The sequence below is a fragment of the Pleurodeles waltl genome, chromosome 7, assembly GCF_031143425.1.
Source record: "Pleurodeles waltl isolate 20211129_DDA chromosome 7, aPleWal1.hap1.20221129, whole genome shotgun sequence".
In the NCBI taxonomy this organism is placed as follows: domain Eukaryota; kingdom Metazoa; phylum Chordata; class Amphibia; order Caudata; family Salamandridae; genus Pleurodeles; species Pleurodeles waltl.
This window is the reverse complement of record NC_090446.1, coordinates 26,149,057-26,170,568: the sequence shown is the minus strand read 5'-3', so window position 1 is coordinate 26,170,568 and position 21,512 is coordinate 26,149,057. Positions and strand designations below refer to the sequence as shown.

The window sequence follows — 21,512 nt, the reverse complement described above, 5'->3', positions numbered from 1 at the left end:
ATCGAGCACGACTGTCTTCAGGTGACTGAATTTTGCACCAAACCAAGACCTGATATCAAAGATACCCGATTGGAAGAAAATGACCAAGTTATTTTTGTTGATGGTTCATGTTTAAGAGATGCACTGGGAATATTGAAAGCAGGATATGCTGTATGCACAGTAACAGGTGTTCTGGAAGCGTCTTGGCTTCAAGGAGTTTACTCTGCACAAGTAGCGGAATTGGTAGCCCTTACTAGAGCTTGCCAACTCTCTGCATTAATGAAAGTTACCATTTACACTGACAGCCAGTACGGATTCGGAATAGTGCATGACTTTGGACAATTGTGCTCACAGAGAGGCTTCATGACCTCTTCAGGATCCCCAGTGAAAAATGGTGAAAGAATAAGGGAACTGTTACATGCCATTCAGTTACCAGGAGAAGTGGCAGTGGTAAAATGCAGAGCACACTCGAAGGCACAAGACTATGTTTCTCTGGGAAATGGATATGTGGATCAAGTCGCAAGGTTTTGCGCATTGAACTGTATATTGCTCCGGGATGAATGGAACTTGATAAATGAGCCAGAATTTGAACCAAGCAAAATCTTTGCTCTGAAGGTTGTAGATACAATGGATGAATTGAAGTCCTTACAGAATGATGTCAGTGAGGATGAGAAACTCTCATGGACCAAATCACAATGTGTAAAGAGACTAGATGAATTATGGGTTTCAAGTGAAGGGAAATGTGTTCTGCCAAACAGTCTTTTGACACAGTTAGCCAGATTCTACCATGGACAAGACAATCTTGGAAGGGATGCCATGATTAGACTATTTAAAACTGATTGGTTTAACCCCAAATTCCATCAAGTTGCTGAAGCAGTTTGCCATTGTTGCGTCATTTGCCAACAGATGAACGCAGGGAAGGGAACCGTAGTAAATTTGAGTCACATTGGAAGAGCAGGGGGTCCCTTCAGCAGGATGCAAATGGACTTTATTGAGATGCCTGTGCATGGAGGCTTGAAGTATGTGTTGGGGGTTGTGTGCATTTTTAATCACTGGATTGAGGCATACCCTACACGCAGAAATGACAGTCTCACAGTTGCAAAACTATTCTTGAGAGAGCTAATACCACGTTTCGGATTCCCGATCTCCTTAGAATCAGATAGGGGAAGTCACTTCAATAACGAAGTAATAAAGTTACTCTGTGCAGCGCTGAACATTGAGCAAAAGTTGCATTCTAGCTACCGCCCTGAAGCATCAGGACTAGTGGAGCAAATGAATGGCACATTGAAATCGAGAATGGGAAAAAATATGCGCATCAATGAACTTAAAATGGCCTGACGCATTGCCCTTGGTGTTAATGTCAATGAGAAACACCCCTGATAGAAAGACTGGACTGTCCCCGCACGAGATCCTCATGGGCAGAGCCATGAGACTCCCAGCAGTTCCTGCAAATGCTCTTTTGAATATTACAGATGATATGGTGTTAGACTACTGCAGAGGTCTAGCTGATGTGGTCCGCTCTTTCTCTCACCAGTTGGAGGCAACCACCTTGCCACCGATCCAAGGTCCAGGACAAGCCCTGAAAGCAGGTGACTGGGTCGTGATAAAGAAGCACGTGAGGAAGTCGTGCTTGGAACCCCGTTGGAAAGGACCTTTCCAAGTGATTCTGACAACTACCACCGCTGTGAAGTGTGCGGGAGTTCCCAACTGGATTCACGCCAGCCACACCAAAAGGGTGACGTGCCCCACAGACGAGGAAGTTGAAGCACTGAAATTACCAGTGTCTGACAACAAAGTACCAAGCGCCGAGACAGAGCGAAGAGGACCTAGAAACGAACAGGTAGAAATAGAGGAAGGAGAAATATTTTCTGAGGACGAAGCAACTGATTCATTTGGGGAGGACCAAGGGGGAGTCTCAGAAAGTGACGAAGGTCCTGAAGGTGACAAAGAGCCTGAAGCAGGTGACGGTAACAAAAGGCTTGAGACAGGTGAAGGAGCAGGAGAGCCTGATCAAAGGAGGGCTTTCCCAGAAGCAGATGATACAGGAAAGGAAAAGGAAAACCTGATTGACTTCCCAGAGGGAGAAGACAAGGCAGGACAGAGCGAAATTGTTCAAACTCCTTCAGAAGAGGTTGCAGGTCCATCAAGTGGACACAGTGCAAAAAGAAGACAAAGCATATCGCCAGTAAAATTAAGGATCAGAGAAACATTAAACGAAAGTGAAGGGCCAAAGGTGAAAGAGAAAAGAAAGGAAGTGTCTGTCGCAATAGCAGCACCAAGTGAAGAGAAAGACTTGGCCAAGGAAGAAAGTACCAGCGAGAGAGAGTCAAAGAGAGATGCAAAATTGAAAAGAAAAAGAATACCGAGTAAAAGATATTCTGGTCCGGAGTGGGCATACATAGCCACTAACGATTGGTCAGACGAATTCGTATCCCTCGGTCTCGAGAACGAAGAGGCAGAACTTCACTTTGGCACTTGAGGAGTAAAACTCCATGAATTTTATCGGATAAGACATTGACAACCTGATTGACTTTCAAACCGGCTAAGACATTGCTAACCTGATTGACTTTGAAACAGATTTTGAGACAACGTTGCTAAACCGATAAAAGACGAAGCTGCTAAAGAAGACTGTGTGAACATTGAACTCGTTCGGCTTTGTATATATCTGCAAATCCGATTTGATACAGTGTCTTCAACTTTCTGATTCTATACAGATCATGACAGGCTACACTACACATGGACATAAAATGAAGTGTTGTAAATACATGTGTATAGGTCTAATAACCGCATGCGTACTAATAATTGTTGCAATAGTTCTTGGAATGCATGGTAAGAATGAGAGTGAGACGAATGATGCTTCTACTTCTAAACCTACTATTATTACTGAACTAACAGCTCTGAAGAGACTTGAACAAGACGAAAGGCATTTGCATGATAAGAAGGAACTTTCGTCTAATGTTTTCTATCATTTGCTGAGTGAGTATGTTGAGACAATGGATGCAAAAGATTGTTATGTGTGCACACAAATACCTACCTCAGTGGTGGAAGGGTGACGTATCATAGCATGCCTCTTACGTACGCAATTACATGTAGTATAATAATGTCCAGATTTTATGGTCAACAGTATATTCATTATTTTTACTCTAATTATGATGTTACATTTGCATATGTCCCCATAATCGAGTACCTGAGCAAAGTGGCCAGAGATTATTATATAAAATTGATGAGAGACTTCTTGGAGCCGTTGTCACCTTTTCACACAGCTCACGCACATAGAGAGAACCTCACATGCTTGCTTTCACCTGTAGAGATAAACTTCTTAGACCGCACTGACAATAGGAGAAAAGAAATGAAGGAGGAGTTGGAAAGGGAATTACACATAAGGACATCTGTAGATAACTATGCTTTTGCCGCAATAAAAACACAAGGGAAAATAGCTTTAGATACATTGCACGTAGGGAGATTCTGTATACATAGACATAAAGCATATTATAACACAGTTTTTGTGGGAACGAGTGGATGAAAACATACGTGTTTGTTTCAACCTAAGTGGACGTTTATGCTGAATGGACAAGACCCAGTTATTCCTGGGATATATTATATTTGTGGACTTAATGCCTATTATCGTCTTCCAAAAGGATGGTATGGGAGATGTTATTTGGGAATAGTGTTCCCAAAGATTTACCAACTAGACGATTTAAAGAAATTTCCAAAGCTATCTGAATCACATCATGTCCAGAAAAGGGAGACAGCTTCTGGTGTGGTAGGAGATATATTTGGAGCACTGATTCCTTCAGTGGGAGTCATATTGAATTCAATTAAAATACGAAAGTTGTCTACTATTGTGGATAACATGCTGACAAAATTCTCAGGAGCTATAATCCTGATGGATGCTGAACTCGCTGCAGAAAGAGCTATGACTCTTCAAAATCGGCTTGCCTTAGACATTCTTTTAGCAAAGGATGGCGGCGTTTGCCAAATGCTTGGTACACGTCACTGTTGTACATATATACCAGACAGCAGTGGAAAAATTAGAACGATGCTTACAAATTTAACTAATGAAAGTACATATTTGAAGGAATTGAAAGAACCAGGAGTCTGGGAGAAAGTTGGAAAAGGATTTGCTTCTGTGGGAAATTGGCTCAGCAACGTATGGAACGGATTGTTATTAAAAATAGTGAAGGGAATATTAATAATATTAATTTGTTTATTAGGCTCTTGGGGAATATGGAAAGCTACCAAAATATTGAAAACAAGGCGCAAAACAAAAAGAGAAGAAAAAAGAACAAGCCAAAATGGTAGAAATATATAGAGAAAAATCAAAAGGGATTAAACGAAAAAGGGAATTGACTGAAGTGCCAAATTAATATACAGAATTTTAATGGAATAAAATTTGTGGGTAGATTTGATGTGATGACATAATTAGTCATCAGAGGAGGGATTAATGACGCAGAAAAAGAAGGTCCAACATATATTCACATATCGTGTAATCAAACTCGTATAATGTAGTGTGATTTTAGTAAAGAAAATAATGTACGAGGGAAATTGTGCCCTCGGGGTAGTTCGCCATCATTGTAAACGAGCTTTATTAATCATGAAGAATTGAAAATTGTAGTAATCCGTCATAATTGCAAATGTATGCCATGATTTCCTATTTGAAACTGTTTTGCTTAGCTTAAATTTAGTGGAGGCTTTGGCCTAGTTGCTTGGTCTCGAATTCTAACTGCGTGGCTTTTCCTTGAACTAATGAAATATATTCTTGCTTGAAGTTGTATTTTTCCAGTAGAGACGACTAATGCACTTATCTCCAAGGTTTCGTGCTAGGCCGGTTTCATCCCCTTTGATACAAGGTCAGTCTCTGCAGGTGCGGACAATGAAGGTACAGATAGTAAAATAATTGGCAACCCATGTTGCAACTTGTGTTCCAAGGCTCCAAGGACAATGTATGCATAAATGAGCGCTAGTAAAAAGACAATTTTCATTGGACAATTTGAAGCCAACCTATGAACCCTCCAATTGAAGACCCTGCAGAATTTGGAATGTTTCTTACTTAAACCTACTGGACAAAGAGAAGTCAGTCATTTTCCTTGATGCCAATTTGAAGTCAGATGCCAGACTCCATTTTGGACAACACCCTGATGCTCTTTTCTCTATTCCAGAGAAAGAGACTTTAAGAATTCTCACCCTAGAGACTTTAACTTTGATTTGCCCCGTCTTGCCCATGCAGTAACCTTACCCTATTCTCCTTGCTATTGCAAGGAAGCTTGCCCTTAACTTTGCCCCTTTGAAATCTGCCCCATGCTGCGCAAACCGGTACCTGAGGGACGAAGACTTTTCTTGAATGCTGATTGTATTTGGTAAATATGAAAGGATAATTGTATTATGCATTGTGTTTTTCCTTTTAGGTACCAACTGCTATTTTGATAGGGTCCAAGCTAGAAGTTTTCCAAATTTGTGTTGACTAAATTCGTTTTGCATGAAGCCCCACATGCCAATGCTAATTAGAGGTTAGTCGAGGTATTCATTCGATGCACCATGCTAATTTGAAATCTTGTTATGCTGACCAATGTATGAAATTAGTCAAATACAGTTAGTTATATTAGTGATTTGCATTGCCATAACTGAGTGTATCATTATCCAGATTTTGCGTAGATTGCGTTTCTTCCGCCGCTATGGACAGCTAGTAATGTTCGTATACATATATCATTTGGTTTTGAGACTTATATACATCGTGCTAGCTTTGTTAATATAGGGAAATAAATTCACTAACTTTTAATAAACTGGTGTGGTTATTCATGACTGAAAGGTCATGGTGCGCCGAAATATCAACTGTTATTGATTTCTGACGTATTATTTTGATTTATTAATTGAGTATCGACCACCGATTACAATAGTTATTGATTATTGATCTGAGTAACCAGACTATTCAAGGATGAGGAGAGCCGACTCGGCTAAAAGGTTCACCGACCTCCAACGTGTCCAGGTACAGGTAATTTATAAGGGCTGGACGCGTTATCACCACCAACTTAAGTAGCCCCTTAACCTTGTCTCAGGCCTGCCATTGCAAGGCTTGTGTGGGCAGTTTCACCGCCAATTCGACTTGGCATTTAAAAGTACTTGCCAAGCCTAAAAATATCCTTTTTCTACATATAAGACACCCCTAAGGTATGTCCTAGGTAACCCATAGGGCAGGGTGCTGTGTAGGCAAAAGGCAGGACATGTACCTGTGTAGTTTACATCTCCCAGCAGTGTAAAGCTCCTAAATTCGTTTTTAAACTGCTGTGAGGCCTGCTCCCTTCCTAGGCTAGCATTGGGTCTGCCCTCATACAGTGTTTGAGTAGTAGCTGCTGATCTGAAAGGAGTAGGAAGGTCATATTTAGTATGGCCAGAATGGTGATACAAAATCTTGCTGACTGGGGAAGTTGGATTTAATATTACTATTTTAGAAATGCCACTTTTAGAAAGTGAGAATTTCTCTGCACTTAAATCCTAATGTGCCTTACAATCCATGTCTGGCTGGGTTTAGTTGGCAGCTCCTTTGTGTCCCTTGTGCATTCACTCAGACACACCCCAAACACAGGATACTCAGCCTCACTTGCATACATCTGCATTTTGAATGGGTCATCCTGTGCTGGGGGAGTGGGGGGCCTGACACTTGCATGGCAAATGACAGTAGCCTGCCCTCACACAAAGGACTTCAACGCCCACTGGATCGGCACAGCTCCTGTGATTTTGCTCTGCCAGCACAGGAAATCCACACACCATCCCCGGGGCGTCTGAAAATCCCGCAACCCAAAGAGGATCCACGACCGAGCGCCGGAAATCGACGCACAGCCATCCCTGCTTGAAAATTAAACAACGCATCGCCGTGTGCGGCCCGAGAAATTGACACACACCCCTTTGTTTCCACACTATTCCTCCTCTGCAGTTCTTTACGGAGATTTTTCACGTGAACCACGTACTTTGTGCTTGAAAGAGACTTTGGGGGTCATTCTGACCCTGGCGGTAAAAGGCACTTACCGCCGGTCAGAAGACCGCCATAATACCGCCGCGGGCGCGGTAAACCGCCACAGTCATTCTGACCCATAACTGCCAAACCTCCAAAAATTCGACCTCCACTGCAGTCCGCCACATCAGCGGCCAGCGATAAACTGGAGATGACCAAACCTCCACCGTCACGCCAACAGAAATACGCCCATGCCATTACGACCCACGAATCCACGTGGCGGTCATTCAAACGCGGTATTCTATTGGCGGTACACACCGCCGCGGTCAGAATACACACCCAGCACCAAAACACAGCCACATTGGACAATTTGAAATACACACACCTGAAACACATACATCCACCACTCCCACACAATCAATACGATATAAAACACACACCCATATCACCCACAAACCCCCACAAACAGAAATTACGAGCCAAGGCGCAATACACTGAGAGAGAGCACAGGGAACGCAAACCACAACACACACAGGAACACAACATCATCACCCACACCACATCTACGCACAAAGCACCACACACCACCACACTCATCACCACAAACACTACCCCACACCTCATCCACACCACCCCATGGCACCCCAAAGGCACCCCCGGTTTTCGGACCAAGAACTCAGGGTCATGGTGGAGGAAATAATATGGGTAGAGCCCCAGCTCTTCGGCACACAGGTGCAGCACACCACAATAGCCAGGAAGGCGGAGCTCTGGCAAAGGATCGTAGACAGGTTCAACGCTGTGGGACAGCATCCCAGAAATCGGGAGGACATCCGCAAACGCTGGAACGACCTACGGGGGAAGGTGCGCTCGATGGTGTCAAGGCACAATATCGCTGTGCAGAAGACTGGCGGCGGACCCCCACCCACCCCACCCGAATTCACAGCATGGGAGCAAGAGATCTTGAACATCCTGCATCCTGAGGGCCTCGCTGGAGTAGGCGGAGGAATGGACTCTGGTAAGTCGAATCTCAACTACTTCATCCCCCCCAACCACCAGCATGCCAACCCACACCCCACCCCTAACCCCCAACCCCCATCACACATCCTCCCTGCTAATGTCTCACCAGTACAACCCACCCAACCCAACACCAACCCCTGAATGCCAACACAAACCATGGACACCCATCACCTAAGCATGCCCACTGCACATACCCACCCCCCCCCCACAAACCACCCTCACAACTCCTCCCACAAGGGAATGCCAGCACTGGGGGACAAGGGCACCCACAAATCGCACGCCATTGCACACACAGAAGCAATAACCATACTCTTTTACCCCTGCAGGACCCGAACGCCAACACACCGGTCAGGAGGGTCCAGAAATGTCCATCCCACCCCCAGAACAGGCCCCCAGTGATGACAGCAGCTCTGTCGACCTGGAACCTGATGACCAGCCCGGACCATCGGGGACCTCTGGACAGTCGGTTCCCCTCAGGCAGCCACAGGCCACAGCAGACCTACCCCCCTCAGGAAACACCAGCACAGCACCCACTCAGCGGGCCCATGCCTCTGTCTCCAGGACAGGTCAAGCAGCGGTGTGTCTACCACTACAGGGCACCCAGGGTAACCCACCACCCCAACAACAACAGGGACCTGGGGGCAGTGGTAGTGGGTACACCGTCCAGGGGACAGAGGCCCAGGAACAAAGGGGAACTGGGAGGGCTGCTGTGCGACAGAGGGAGGACAGGCCTAGGGAACCCTCTGTCCAAGAGGCCCCCACCACCATCATGGGAGGCTACCACCACTCCCAAGAGACGATGGCGACGGTCCTGGCCAGGTTCCAGGAGATCCAGGCACTGCAGGAGGAACGGTACATGGGGTTCCGGGACGAACTGCGCACCATCAGTTCCGCAATGGGTACAATCGTGGTGGCACTCAACCAGATTGTTACCACATTGCGGGACCTTGTGGCCTCCCAAAGGGCCCCTGCCACTAGCATGGACGAAGAACAGCCCACCACCTCCGCCGGCGCTAGTGGTCAGGAGGCCCCCACACAACAGCAACGGGCCACCCGGACCCCACCCCCTGCAGAACAGGAACCACCCCGCAAGAAAGGCCTGAGATCCAGGAAGAAGACAGAGTAGGATGTCAAGACCCCCGCCAGGAAAGTATCCCCCCAGATGTCATCCCACTGTCCCACTTGTTCACCCTGTCCAACCTAGAACTGCCCCTGCTCCACCTTCCACAGGCATATGGACAATGCACCTGTGCAAACGAGAGTCTGGACTCTGCCAAGGACATGCCTCCACCATCACCCTTCTTGAACTATTCACCCATTTCATCACTTAAATAAACACAATTATTGCACCAAAACCATCTGGAGTCTGTAATTTATTTTCTTTAAACCAAATGTATTAGACATAACCAACCAAAAATGTCCAGTTACATTGTGATGACAACATACCAGTGTCACACAGCGGTAGTCCATGGGGAAAGAAACCAGAGGGCACTCCGTGGGGACCAGATCCCTGAAATAGGAAGGGAAATCCACAACTAAGATACCATACATTGGGGGGAAAGGTTAGACAGTAGAGAGCGTGTACTGTTACAGATAGTTTTAAATGCTGGAGTAAATTCTTACCTGTGTGTCACTGGAAATACTGCTGTATCACTCTGTCCCTGTTGTCTGTGTCGTCCTCTTCGTCTTCCTCCTCTTCACTCTCCGCAGGCTCCACAGCTGCCCCAACACCACCATCTGGACCATCCTCCTGCAGGAAAGGCACCTGGCGTTGCAAAGCCAGGTTGTGAAGCATGCAGCAGGCCACGATGATATGACACACCTTCCTTGGTGAGTACATCAGGGATCCCCCTGTCATATGCAGGCACCTAAACCTGGCCTTCAGGAGGCCGAAGGTCCGGTCGATCACCCTCCTAGGACACCCATGGGCCTCATTGTACCGTTCCTCTGCCCTGGTCCTGGGATTCCTCACTGGGGTCAATAGCCAAGGCAGGTTGGGGTAACCAGAGTCACCAATTAGCCACACACGCTGTCTCTGAAGTAGTTCCCTCACGTAAGGGATGCTGCTATTTCGCATGACGTACGTGTCATGCACTGACCCTGGGAATTTGGCATTTACATGGGAGATGTACTGGTCAGCCAAACAGACCACCTGGACATTCATCGAATGATAATTCTTTCGGTTCCTGTACACCTGTTCATCGTCTTTTGGGGGGACCAAAGCCACATGGGTACCATCAATGGCACCAATGATATTGGGAATGTGTCCAAGGGCATAGAAATCACCCTTCACTGTAGGCAAGTCACCCACCTCAGGGAAAATTATGTAGCTCCGCATGTATTTCATCAGGGCAGACAACACTCTGGACAATACCTTTGAAAACATAGGTTGATACATCCCAGAAGATATGGTCACTGTAGTTTGAAATGATCCACTTGCCAAAAAATGGAGTACTGACAGAACCTGCACTAGAGGGGGGATCCCTGTGGGTTGGCGGATGGGTGACATCAGCTCTGGCTCCAGCTGGGCACACAGTTCCTGTATAGTGGCACGCTTGAGTCTGTAGGTCAGGATGACATGTCGTTCTTCCATTGTCGACAGGTCCAACAGCGGTCTGTACACAGGAACATTCCTCCGTCTCCTCGCAAGTCCCAGCGGACGGTGCCTAGGAAGGACAACAGCGAGCACAGAGTCAATCAACCCACAGGTAAGTTCCCACAGCTTGCATAGTACAGGTTTCTCCCTGAAATGAATGGCTTGTATGAGTGTCAATGCAAGGCCTAGGCATGTGTGACGCAGTTGGAATTAAGCCATGTGGGCCCTTGAAATGGCGGCTGCCTGACCTGTGAAGTGTGACAATGTGAAGTGAGGTCATTGCGCTGGCGTGGCACACCGTGGCGGTAGGCGGTAGGCGGTCGAAGACCCATTGGATAACATTGAGCCCTATGGGTTTCAGGAGCCAATGGCGATGTGCGCCGGCGGTCGCAGTACGCACCGCCGCGGTACGCACCGCCGCGGCCGTAACCGCCATTTTATATCTGCTTAATCACTCGAGACCTGATCATCCACAGGAGAGGACCTATACTGCAAGTGCTGCTGTGACCTCGGTCTGGAAGTGACAATGGCTGCTGCGACTGGGGAAAGGGCCCCCGCCTTCAGTTCGGAAGAGTTGGAGAAGCTCGTGGACGGGGTCCTCCCCCAGTATGCGCTACTCTACGGTCCTCCAGACCAACAGGTGAGTACACTGGGACCATGCTTAGTGGGCTATGTCTGGGATGAGTGTGGTGGATGTACGATGGAGGGGAGGGGAGCGAATGACGAATGCATGGCACGACAGATGAGAGCATGTGCCACATGGCAAGGTTGGGGAGGGGGGGCCACTCACACCCACCATGCAGAAAAGTGATGATGTTTTTTTCCTCCCCCTGTACATGTCACATAGGTCAGCGCCCATCAGAAAATTGAGATTTGGCGTGCCATTGCCAAGGACGTCCGGGCCCTGGGGGTCCACAACAGACGGGGCACCCACTGCCGCAAGAGGTGGGAGGACATCCGCCGCGGGAGCAGGAAGACCGGCGAGGCTCTGCTGGGGATGGCCTCCCAACCTAGGAGGGGTGCCAGTCGTACCTTGACCCCCCTGATGTCCCGGATCCTGGCAGTGGCCTACCTCGATTTGGATGGGCGCTTGAGGGCATCACAGCAGACACAAGGGGGTGAGTACACTCTCATTCTGCTGACTTGGCGCTCAGTGGAGGTGTCTGGGTGGGGGAGGAGGGCTGTGGGTATCCCTAGGCCAGGGCGATTTCTGTAGGTTAGGCCCCTCCGTGAGGCATGGCCCTGGGCCCCCGCCCCCCACCTCTGTAGGGTGCCTAGTAACACTATTCATGGACCTGTGTATTCTGTGTGGGCAGTTGTCGGCCATAGGCTTGTAGGGCATGTCCCAGTGAATGAGTAGTGTACCCCAAGTGCGCAGCGTAGTGCAGGGGGCTTCTGTGTCTGTCCTCTCCGCCAACGGTGTCCCCAATGCATGCACTCAACTTGTCTTTATTTCTCCACCCCCCCCCCCCATTTTCTTTGTTTTTCTGGGAATGTGTGCATTAGAATCATCAGGCGGAGGAGAAGTGGCATCGGCGCAAGAGGGAGCTGCATCTCACATGGCCCCGGAGGCCCATGCAACGGACTCCGACGTGACCAGTGAGACGGAGGGCGATGGGGGCTCCACAACGGGGACCCGTGCTGACGTCAGTGACAGCGACACGTCCTCGGATGGGAGCTCCCTTGCGGTGGCGGCAACATCCGTGCCCACCGAAAGTACAGGTACAGCCGCCACCCAGCGCACCAGCTCCGCCCTCCCAGCAGCCCCTCGGCGTTCAGCCCGTGCCCGCACGGCCAGGAAGCCGGCCATCTCCTTCGCCCCAGGCACCTCAGGCCCTGCCCCAGTCACCCCTGCTGCCCTCAGTGAGGAGGTCATTGACCTCCGGAGGACCATCATTGTTGGGCAGTCTACCCTTTTGAATGCCATCCAGGGTGTGGAGAGGGAGGTGCATCAAAGCAATGCATACCTGGAGGGCCTTCATTCGGGTCAGGCTGCCCAGCAGCGATCGTTCAACGCTCTGGCCTCAGCACTGACGGCAGCCATTGTCCCTGTCTCCAGCCTCCCTCTTCTAACTGCCTCCACCCAGTCCCACTCCCCTGTTCCTCTGCCTATCCCATCCACACCTACAGACCAGCCTGCACACACCTCAACACCCAAGGGAAGCTCATCCAAACATAAGCACCACAAAACACACAAGCATTCACACAAGCAACATCCAGATGCAGACATGCCAACAGCCACTACCTCCTCTGTGTCCCCCACCTCCTCGTCTCCCTCCTCCCTCCCTGTGACGTCTCCACTCACACCTGCATGCACACCACCATCAGCCAGTACACCCATCACCAGCACACCCTCCAGACCAGTCCGCACACGTGCAGTCACCACCCCCACTGCCATGTACACTTCCCCTGTGTCCTCTCCCAGTGTGTCTGTCACCCCCTCTTCCAAACCACACAAACGCAGGCAGGCACCCACCCAACAGCCATCCACCTCACGACAGCCTCCAGCCCAAGCACCTGCACCCAATGACACCAGACATGACTCATCTACAACCACATCCTCTTCCTCCACTCCCATACCCACTCCAGCTACCCTTCCCATGCCTCCTATAAAATTCTTCCTCTCGAAAGTGAACCTCTTTCCCTCACCTGACCCACCCCCTCCATCTCGTAAGAGTTCAAAAAACACCTCAGCCACCACCAGCCCAGCAACTCCCAAAAAGGTCGTGCCTGGCTTCTGGAGTCCGCCCTTTCCTTGGGCAGGGACATCGTCCAGCAGCATTAACACAGCCAGCCCCCCCCCTGGGAAAAGGACCAAGAAACTCAAGGGCAGGCGCGACAGGCCTGATACGCCTGCCCCCAAGGAGAGTAGCCTTGCACCGTCACCTGCCACATCGGGGAAGGGAGCCAAGGGCCACAGTGAGTCAGCCAAGGAGGGCAAGGGCAGCAAGGCGCAAAAGGCAGGGAGCAGCAGACCTGGCCAGGAGGGCCCCACCAGCCCCATTCCGGGGGTATCGGAGGAGACCCAGGGCCCCAGGACTCCATCACAGGAGGGCCCCGCAACGGAAAGACCCGAGGCAGACTGAGCGGAAGGGATTGGCCAGGTGTGGTTCACTCCAAAGCCAAGACAAGCACCGCTGAAGAGGGGCCGCTGTGAGGAGCACCGCTGAACAGGGACTGCCGTGGCAAGCACCGCTGAACAGGGCCCCGCCAAGACAAGCACCGCTGAACAGGGCCCTTCAAGGCAAGCACCGCTGAACAGGGCCCTTCAAGGCAAGCACCGCTGAACAGGGACCGCCGTGGCAAGCACCGCTGAACAGGGCCCCGCCAAGACAAGCACAGCTGAACAGGGCCCTTCAAGGCAAGCACCGCTGAACAGGGACCGCCGTGGCAAGCACCGCTGAACAGGGCCCCGCCAAGACAAGCACCGCTGAACAGGGCCCTTCAAGGCAAGCACTGCTGAACAGGGACCGCCGTGGCAAGCACCGTTGAACAGAGCCCCGCCAAGACAAGCACCGCTGAACAGTGCCCTTCAAGGCAAGCACCGCTGAACAGGGACCGCCGTGGCAAGCACCGCTGAACAGGGCCCCGCCAAGACAAGCACCGCTGAACAGGGCCCTTCAAGGCAAGCACCGATGAACAGGGACCGCCGTGGCAAGCACCGCTGAACAGGGCCCCGCCAAGACAAGCACCGCTGAACAGGGCCCTTCCTGTCAAGCACCACTCCGCTGGCCCTTCCTGTCAAGCACCGCTCCGCTGGGCCCTCATCTCAAGCACCGCTCCGCTGGGCCCTCATCTCAAGCTCCGCTCCGCTGGCCCTTCCTGTCAAGCACCGCTCCGCTGGCCCTTCCTGTCAAGCACTGCTCCGCTGGCCCTTCCTGTCAAGCACCGCTCCGCTGGCCCTTCCTGTCAAGCACCGCTCCGCTGGCCCTTCCTGTCAAGCACCGCTCCGCTGGCCCTTCCTGTCAAGCACCGCTCCGCTGGGCCCTCATCTCAAGCACCGCTCTGCTGGGCCCTCATCTCAAGCACCGCTCCGCTGGCCCTTCCTGTCAAGCACCGCTCCGCTGGCCCTTCCTGTCAAGCACCGCTCCGCTGGCCCTTCCTGTCAAGCACCGCTCCGCTGGGCCCTCATCTCAAGCACCGCTGGCCCATTGGCAGCACCGGATCTGTGTCGTGCAGGCCTTCACGAGGCACTCTGGCCACCATGCCTCCTCCATGACCAGTGGAGTCTGTAATCCACCTGATGAACTGTGGCTTTGCACTCCCCAGGATGGCACAGTGGGCAGCCCACCCACTGTAGAGACTTGAGAGACTGTGGCTTTGCACTCCCCACGATGGCACAGTGGGCAGCCCACCCACTGTAGAGACTTGAGAGACTGTGGCTTTGCACTCCCCAGGATGGCACAGTGGGCAAGCCACCCACTGTAGAGACTTGAGAGACTGTGGCTTGGCACTCCCCAGGATGGCACAGTGGGCAGCCCACCCACTGTAGAGACTTGAGAGACTGTGGCTTTGCACTCCCCAGGATGGCACAGTGGGCAGCCCACCCACTGTAGAGACTTGAGAGACTGTGGCTTTGCACTCCCCAGGATGTAACAGTGGGCAGCCCACCCACTGTAGAGACTTGAGAGACTGTGGCTTTGCACTCCCCAGGATGGCATAGTGGGCAGCCCACCCACTGTAGAGACTTGAGAGACTGTGGCTTTGCACTCCCCAGGATGGCATAGTGGGCAGCCCACCCACTGTAGAGACTTGAGAGACTGTGGCTTTGCACTCCCCAGGATGGCACAGTGGGCATGGAGGAGCTTCGTGGATCTGGCGTCGTGGACTCATGTGGCTGAGGTGCCCCCCCTTCCCTTCCCCCTGAGGTGCCTGTTTTAATTTTGTGATGCCCCAGCAGTGTTCTCTCCAATGGAGTCTGTCTCGTGTGTGGGCTTTGCCCATGTGTTAATGCATATTGGCCCACGGACATTTGCAGTTGGATAACTGTGCCGGACTTTGGCTCAGTGTATATATTTAGTTACAGATGTGTACATATTTATTTTTATATTGCTGAGTTCGCTATACTTAATTACTGATATAATATAGTTCTATTTTGACAATCATGGCCTTTTGTCTTTGCATTTTTGTTTTAGGGATTTGGGGGTGTCACTCTGACTTTTTAATCTGCATTGGTGTGTAGGTATTTGGGTGGGGGTAAGGGTGGGGGTGGGTGTGTCGCGTATGTGTGTGCCCGTAACCTTTCCTCCTCCCCCCTCCCCTGTGTCGTAGGTGCAGTACTCACCGTTGTCGTCTGCGGCGACGTTCATGATCCTGGAAGAAGAGCAGGAAGGCAATGACTGGGAGGATGTGGAGTTCGGGTTCCATGCTGTCCGGATTCCGCATGGAGTGTCTCAAGGTGAGCGTTTTCCATTGAAAATGTCTGTTTCCGCCGTGTTTTTATCGGCGGTGCTCCCGCCCCGGAAAAGCTGGCGGATTGGTGGGTCGTGATAGGGTGGGCGGTACATTGTCTGCCGCCTGGCTGTTGCCGGTGACCGCCGCGCTGTTTGTTTGTGCCGACGTGGCGGTCGGAGTGTTAAAGCGGCGGCCTGTGTTGGCGGTTCCCGCCAGGGTCAGAATTCCATTTTTTGGACCACCAGCCTGTTGGCGGGTTGGCCGCCGCTTTAACACCTACCGCCAGGGTCAGAATGACCCCCTTTGTTTGCTTATAAAAGACTTCAGACACTTTATATCACTTTTAACTGATATCTCAACTTTTACTTATTGCATTTTAATTGTTTTGACCTGCATTTATCCAGATAAATATTATATATTTTTCTAAACACTGGTGTATTTTTTGTGGTTCTATATGGTGGTATTATATGATTTATTGCACAAATCCTTTACACATTGCCTTCTAAGTTAAGCCTGACTGCTCAGTGCCAAGCTACCAGAGGGTGGGCACAGGATAATTTGGATTGTGTGTGACTTACTCTGACTAGAGTGAAGGTCCTTGCTTGGACAGGGGTAACCTTACTGACAACCAAAGTCTGCATTTCTAACAAGGTACATTTCATGTAAGATTTTAGGAACATTCTGATCTACCTAATACATAGGAAAATATATGGTTGGGAGGAAAGATCCTTGAAACTGGCAGTGCAGATTCATAGCCTTCAGCTTAAACAGCACTTCCATAATTTACCACCCGATATAACAGACCTAGTGACAGAGCCTAGAAAATGGGGTAAAGCCATCCCATGCCATCTGGGTACAGTAGGGCTAGGCACCTAGCCTAGCATGCATAGATTTGATTGGCATAAACACAAAATCCAGTTTCCAATGTTTTGTTCAGCAACACTGTGATGTAATGATGGGTGCTTGGTAGGCTGCCCATAAATTCAAAAACAAGTCCGCAAACCATCACACTGGAACATAAAAAACATTAAGTATTCTGTGTCAATGCATTAAAAAAAGAATGGAGTCACTGCAATACATCAACATCTTCCCGTGTGGAGATCTAGCAGATTCCACAATACTTTCAAGCCTCACAAGAGTATGTTCTCTTGTGAAACTTGCACAGTCAGCATGGACACCAGGGCCCTTTTAGTCCTTACAACTCCTTGTTTATTTGCTTTCTAGTAAGATACCTATCACACAAGGATCCTAAGCTATCACACTTACCTCTTCACAAATTGTTTTACCAAAGACATAGGTAGCTTCCGGCGGACTCCTGCTGGATCATAACTATTCTCACAGCATCCAGCAATTATGGATGGATCTACAAAGAGGTGACAAACAATGGACAACTTAAAAGGTCAGTTAATAGAAGCTGATTTAGTGAAATCACCAGCATCACAGCAGAAGCCACCAGATCCAGCTAGCATGTTAAATATTCAGGAGAAACCAGTAAAATATTTACTTCATTGAGACCAGTGTGTCTATGTCACACTAACGTGATGCAACATTTCCAACAAATTAGACATTGCTAATTTGTTTTGTTCTTCAGAAAGTTTTCATATCTTATGTCAAGATCCGAGACAGCCTTTGAGTAATGCAAACAACCCCCGTGGCATGCCTGCTTGGGCCAAGAAGGGACAGAGCGCACTGGAGTAGCAGCTTAAAGCCATTAACTGAGTGAACTGGTCATATGTAATAGGACCAGTGTGACAAGCTGGCAACAACTGGCCTAGTGTGCTATGTCTGGGCATCAGAGAAAAACCCTGATGATGAGAGATGAAAAGAGAAGCCAGCAAACAAGAAGCACCTAAATTGCCACAAATGGGAAATGAAGAGGCAGTGATTGACATAAAGATAATGAGCATCATGCTGCATGCCACCAAGCACCCTTTAGCCTATTCAGTAAACTAGCCTCACCCACCACTGCTGCCTCCTGCACGAAGGTGTGAATAATTGCCATATGGCCACCTATGAAATATATTGAGCGGTAGAGACCCCTACTGCTGTGTTACACCACTGAAATTATTTACACACTCATTCAAAACTTACCTCAAGCATGAAAAAGCAACATACATTCACTTCAACTTTATCAACACACTCCAAGTGGTACAGCATAAAGAGAGTTGATGATAGTTTTCTAAAAAGCATGCTGCAGTTCAGTGCTTAGGTTGAGCAGGTTTTGTCCAGGATTCAAACCTGGAACCCTTTTAAGAGTTTTAGGGCTTACTTGAGGCACATGCGTTCATGATCTAACTAATTGTGTTGTGGTCAGTTGTAAACTTCAAATGGATGAATGGCTGCTGCTGAGCAGCTTTACTAGTTGTGATAGGTGCCCACACATTTTATTTCAAGATTGGCACTGCTACCATGGCAGCACAAGATCTCTCACGGAGCCTTTCATATGTCTAAAAATCCCAAGACATTTTTTTCCTAAAACTGGCTCAAAGGCCAGACTGAAAAACAGGCCCTTGATGATATGGCCCAACGTGTTTTTAATGCAGGTTATAGTGAGGCGCTCATAAGGAGGGAGGACTACTTCTGAAATTGAAAGATTGTTGTAAATTCCTTGCCTGTCACTGCCTGGCACTTTCTGATGTGAAAGCACACAGTAGGAACACCAGGAAAAACAATCATAGTCAGTGCTTAGTTTGTAAAACAAAATAGGTGACAGGGCCCAAAACATTTCTCAGAAACTGCTGAAAGCTGTAGGCGCTGAATACCAAGGCTGTGAAATCTTGATTCCTCCTCACATCTCCTTCATCCACCATCAAACACTACTACAATTGTTTTGCAGGCACACACTGTATGAAAAACAACTTGGCAAACATATAAAAAATTATAAGGATTACGAAGGAGTCAAGGTCCTGCGGCTCACAAACACCAGCCCTGGCGCCTCTTTTCAGGCTGCTCTGAACATGATCAGGAAAATGCCTTAATTCGCAGTGCAAGTAAGTCAACTAATAAAGTCAGTGGAGCCACTGAAAGAAAATGTGAACTGCACTTGAACAGACATAAAACATCTCCTGAAAGCTGGTGGATGCCCATTTAGGAAAAAAGACCACCATGGTTATGCCAGCAGCATATACCCTGTTGGGGCTCAAAGATATTCCCTGTTGATGCCAAATACATAGACATAGAGAAAGGAAATTGTACAGCTGCTGGGTCTGATAAGGGACACCGTACAAAAGCAGTGGCAGTTGCCACAAATCTCAAGTGGGGGGCAGGGGATTAGGAAAAGTATTTAAAAAGAAGGTACCTGTTCTGCCACCAAACACTGCTGGTCCCCCCAGTTCTCTTCCCTCCTTCTCCTGATGGTGTCATCAGTGCCTTTTAAGGGCTCTCCAGTGACTCCACTCCTCTTCCCCCTCCATGGCCCAGCACCTCTCTCCCCTGCACAGGCTGGCTCAGCCAACAGCTGAAAAATAAAACAATAATAAAATACTGTTTTCTTTTTCAGCTGCTGGCTCTGAGCCAGTGGAGTGATGATCCTTTGCCATTGTGGAGGTGCCACCACAGAACACAAGTGAATTCACTGAACGTGAGGGCACTTGTAGAAATTGATGGCAATTTGCTTTGTCATTGGAAATGTTGCTGATCGTAGAAAATTACAAGAGTCTTACAACAGTGGCAAGACAGCATTCAAAAACACAAGCCTTGAATCTGCTTCACCCAGTCAGTGACGTATTTACAAGCATTACTTTACACACAGTATTTCACAAATCCTCTTCAAATTGATGAATGACCTGATGCATGCAGGCAACAGTATCAACATTATTGATGTCATAAAAATTATATTTTTAACCAATTCCAATCCTATGTAATATCATTGGTGCTCTAGACTGTCTACACATCCTCCATATTCCACCCAAGGTGAGAATGCATCTATTCTGCAAGAAGAGTAACATATGTTCTTAGATGTGCAGAGGACCAGTGATACTAATCATTGCTCTGTATGCTGTCCTCAGTCCGTCCATGACCGCATGATCCTCTGAAACAGCTCCATTCCCAACATCATGAAGCATTGTCTTCCCCGAGGATCTCACATAGGTATGGTTGAGATTAACATACATGTACTCATAAAACTGAACGTTTGCACAGAATCCCAAGATGTATTTGAAAGATAACACCAAGCAACACCCAGGTGACACCTCAATTGTTACCTACAGGCAAAACATCTGTAAAAACAGCTGGCTGACTGAGTGGAATTAAAGCACGTGCACACATACTCATTCAAGCACACATACTATACAACACACTTTCCCACAGCTAATGTCCCACAATTAAATGAGCATTCAATAATAGATGCTGATAAATATGAATGAATGGTGGAGAGTAGCTGCAAAGTGGTCTTGGACCTTTACTGTGACCTTCTTACTGATGACTTTGGATGCTTGTTACCTGGATCCCCACCTCAGTGACTCATTGCAGTCCCATATTAATAAGACTTTCATAACACAAATGTGTTTTACTGCACATCAACCAGCAATTTTCTGCATCAGTCACCTGTGTCATCTGCATTTGTTGAGTCCTCTTCTATGCCTTGCTGTCTCACTTTAGGCAACATTTTATAGAGGTGGTGGATATATTCCACACATGGGTCCAGTCTCTAGTCTGGATGTTTACATATGTGATTGTGTGTTTGTGACTGTGTGTGTGTGTGTGTCTGTGTGTGTGTGCGCATGTGGGTGTGTGTGTTTAAGTGTATGTATGTGTATGAAAAAATGCCCTTTAGCTCTAAAACCATCATTATCTCCCTTACTTCTACCTGCACCGAAATTTACTTACACCCATTAACTTCCCTGTGGAGTAAGGACTGTGGGATGAAGGGAATGCATGGTAAAGAGACTGAAAATACTTCTTAAACTCTTGATAGAGGGGCTTTTCTCATTTTGCAAACTAAAGGCATTTAACTGAAAAGTGCTAATTTCAATATTGAATAAAACATCATAAATGCAAAATATTGTAGTAGGTAAACATGGATAGGCATTTTAAGCACACACATGAAATAATATTTTATTTACTTAAGTTAGCCTAACTGCTGATGCCATTTTAAATCTCGACTTTACATGCTAGTGTTAAGAGACCTGTTTTATGGTCCAAACTACTGTTTTGCACAAATCTTTTTTCTTTTCACTGTTGATGCTCTCATTTTTCAGAAGCCTTCTGTTAGATAGTATATAGGCATTTGTTATGTAATGGACAACTGATAGTGAGGTTCCCACCTGGAGAATAAGAGATGGCAGAAAACACAACTCATAGGGAGAACTGTCTAAGCCAAAATATTTGTTCAGAGAAACAAACCAAAGACATGTTTCCATAGCTCATTGTGAGGACAGGAGAAGCTAGGAATTGTATCTATCCCCAGAGTTTGCCAGAGAATGATTGGTTCGGGGACGGGGGTGTAAGATGTGTAGCTATTGATGTTTGATTAAGTTACATTAGTGGGTGTTCCTTAAATTGTACAGAGTCCTTCACAGCCCTTCCCAGAGGGAAACCCTGCTTTTCAATAGTCCTTTTCTACAGATACCTTAGACTAGG

General features: G+C 48.3%; 1 protein-coding gene across 1 annotated transcript in view; it reads right to left on the bottom strand.

The window, feature by feature from the left end:
• The window catches only part of LOC138247150 (epidermal differentiation-specific protein-like), a 45,311-nt gene extending 28,021 nt beyond the window's left edge, over positions 1 to 17,290 (bottom strand). Inside the window, exon 1 of the mRNA XM_069201891.1 lies at positions 17,199 to 17,290. Within this exon, the coding sequence (XP_069057992.1) occupies positions 17,199 to 17,227 (29 nt within the window). The 5' untranslated portion in view covers positions 17,228 to 17,290. The remainder of the gene's footprint in view (positions 1 to 17,198) is intronic.
• Positions 17,291 to 21,512: the final 4,222 nt, after the last annotated feature.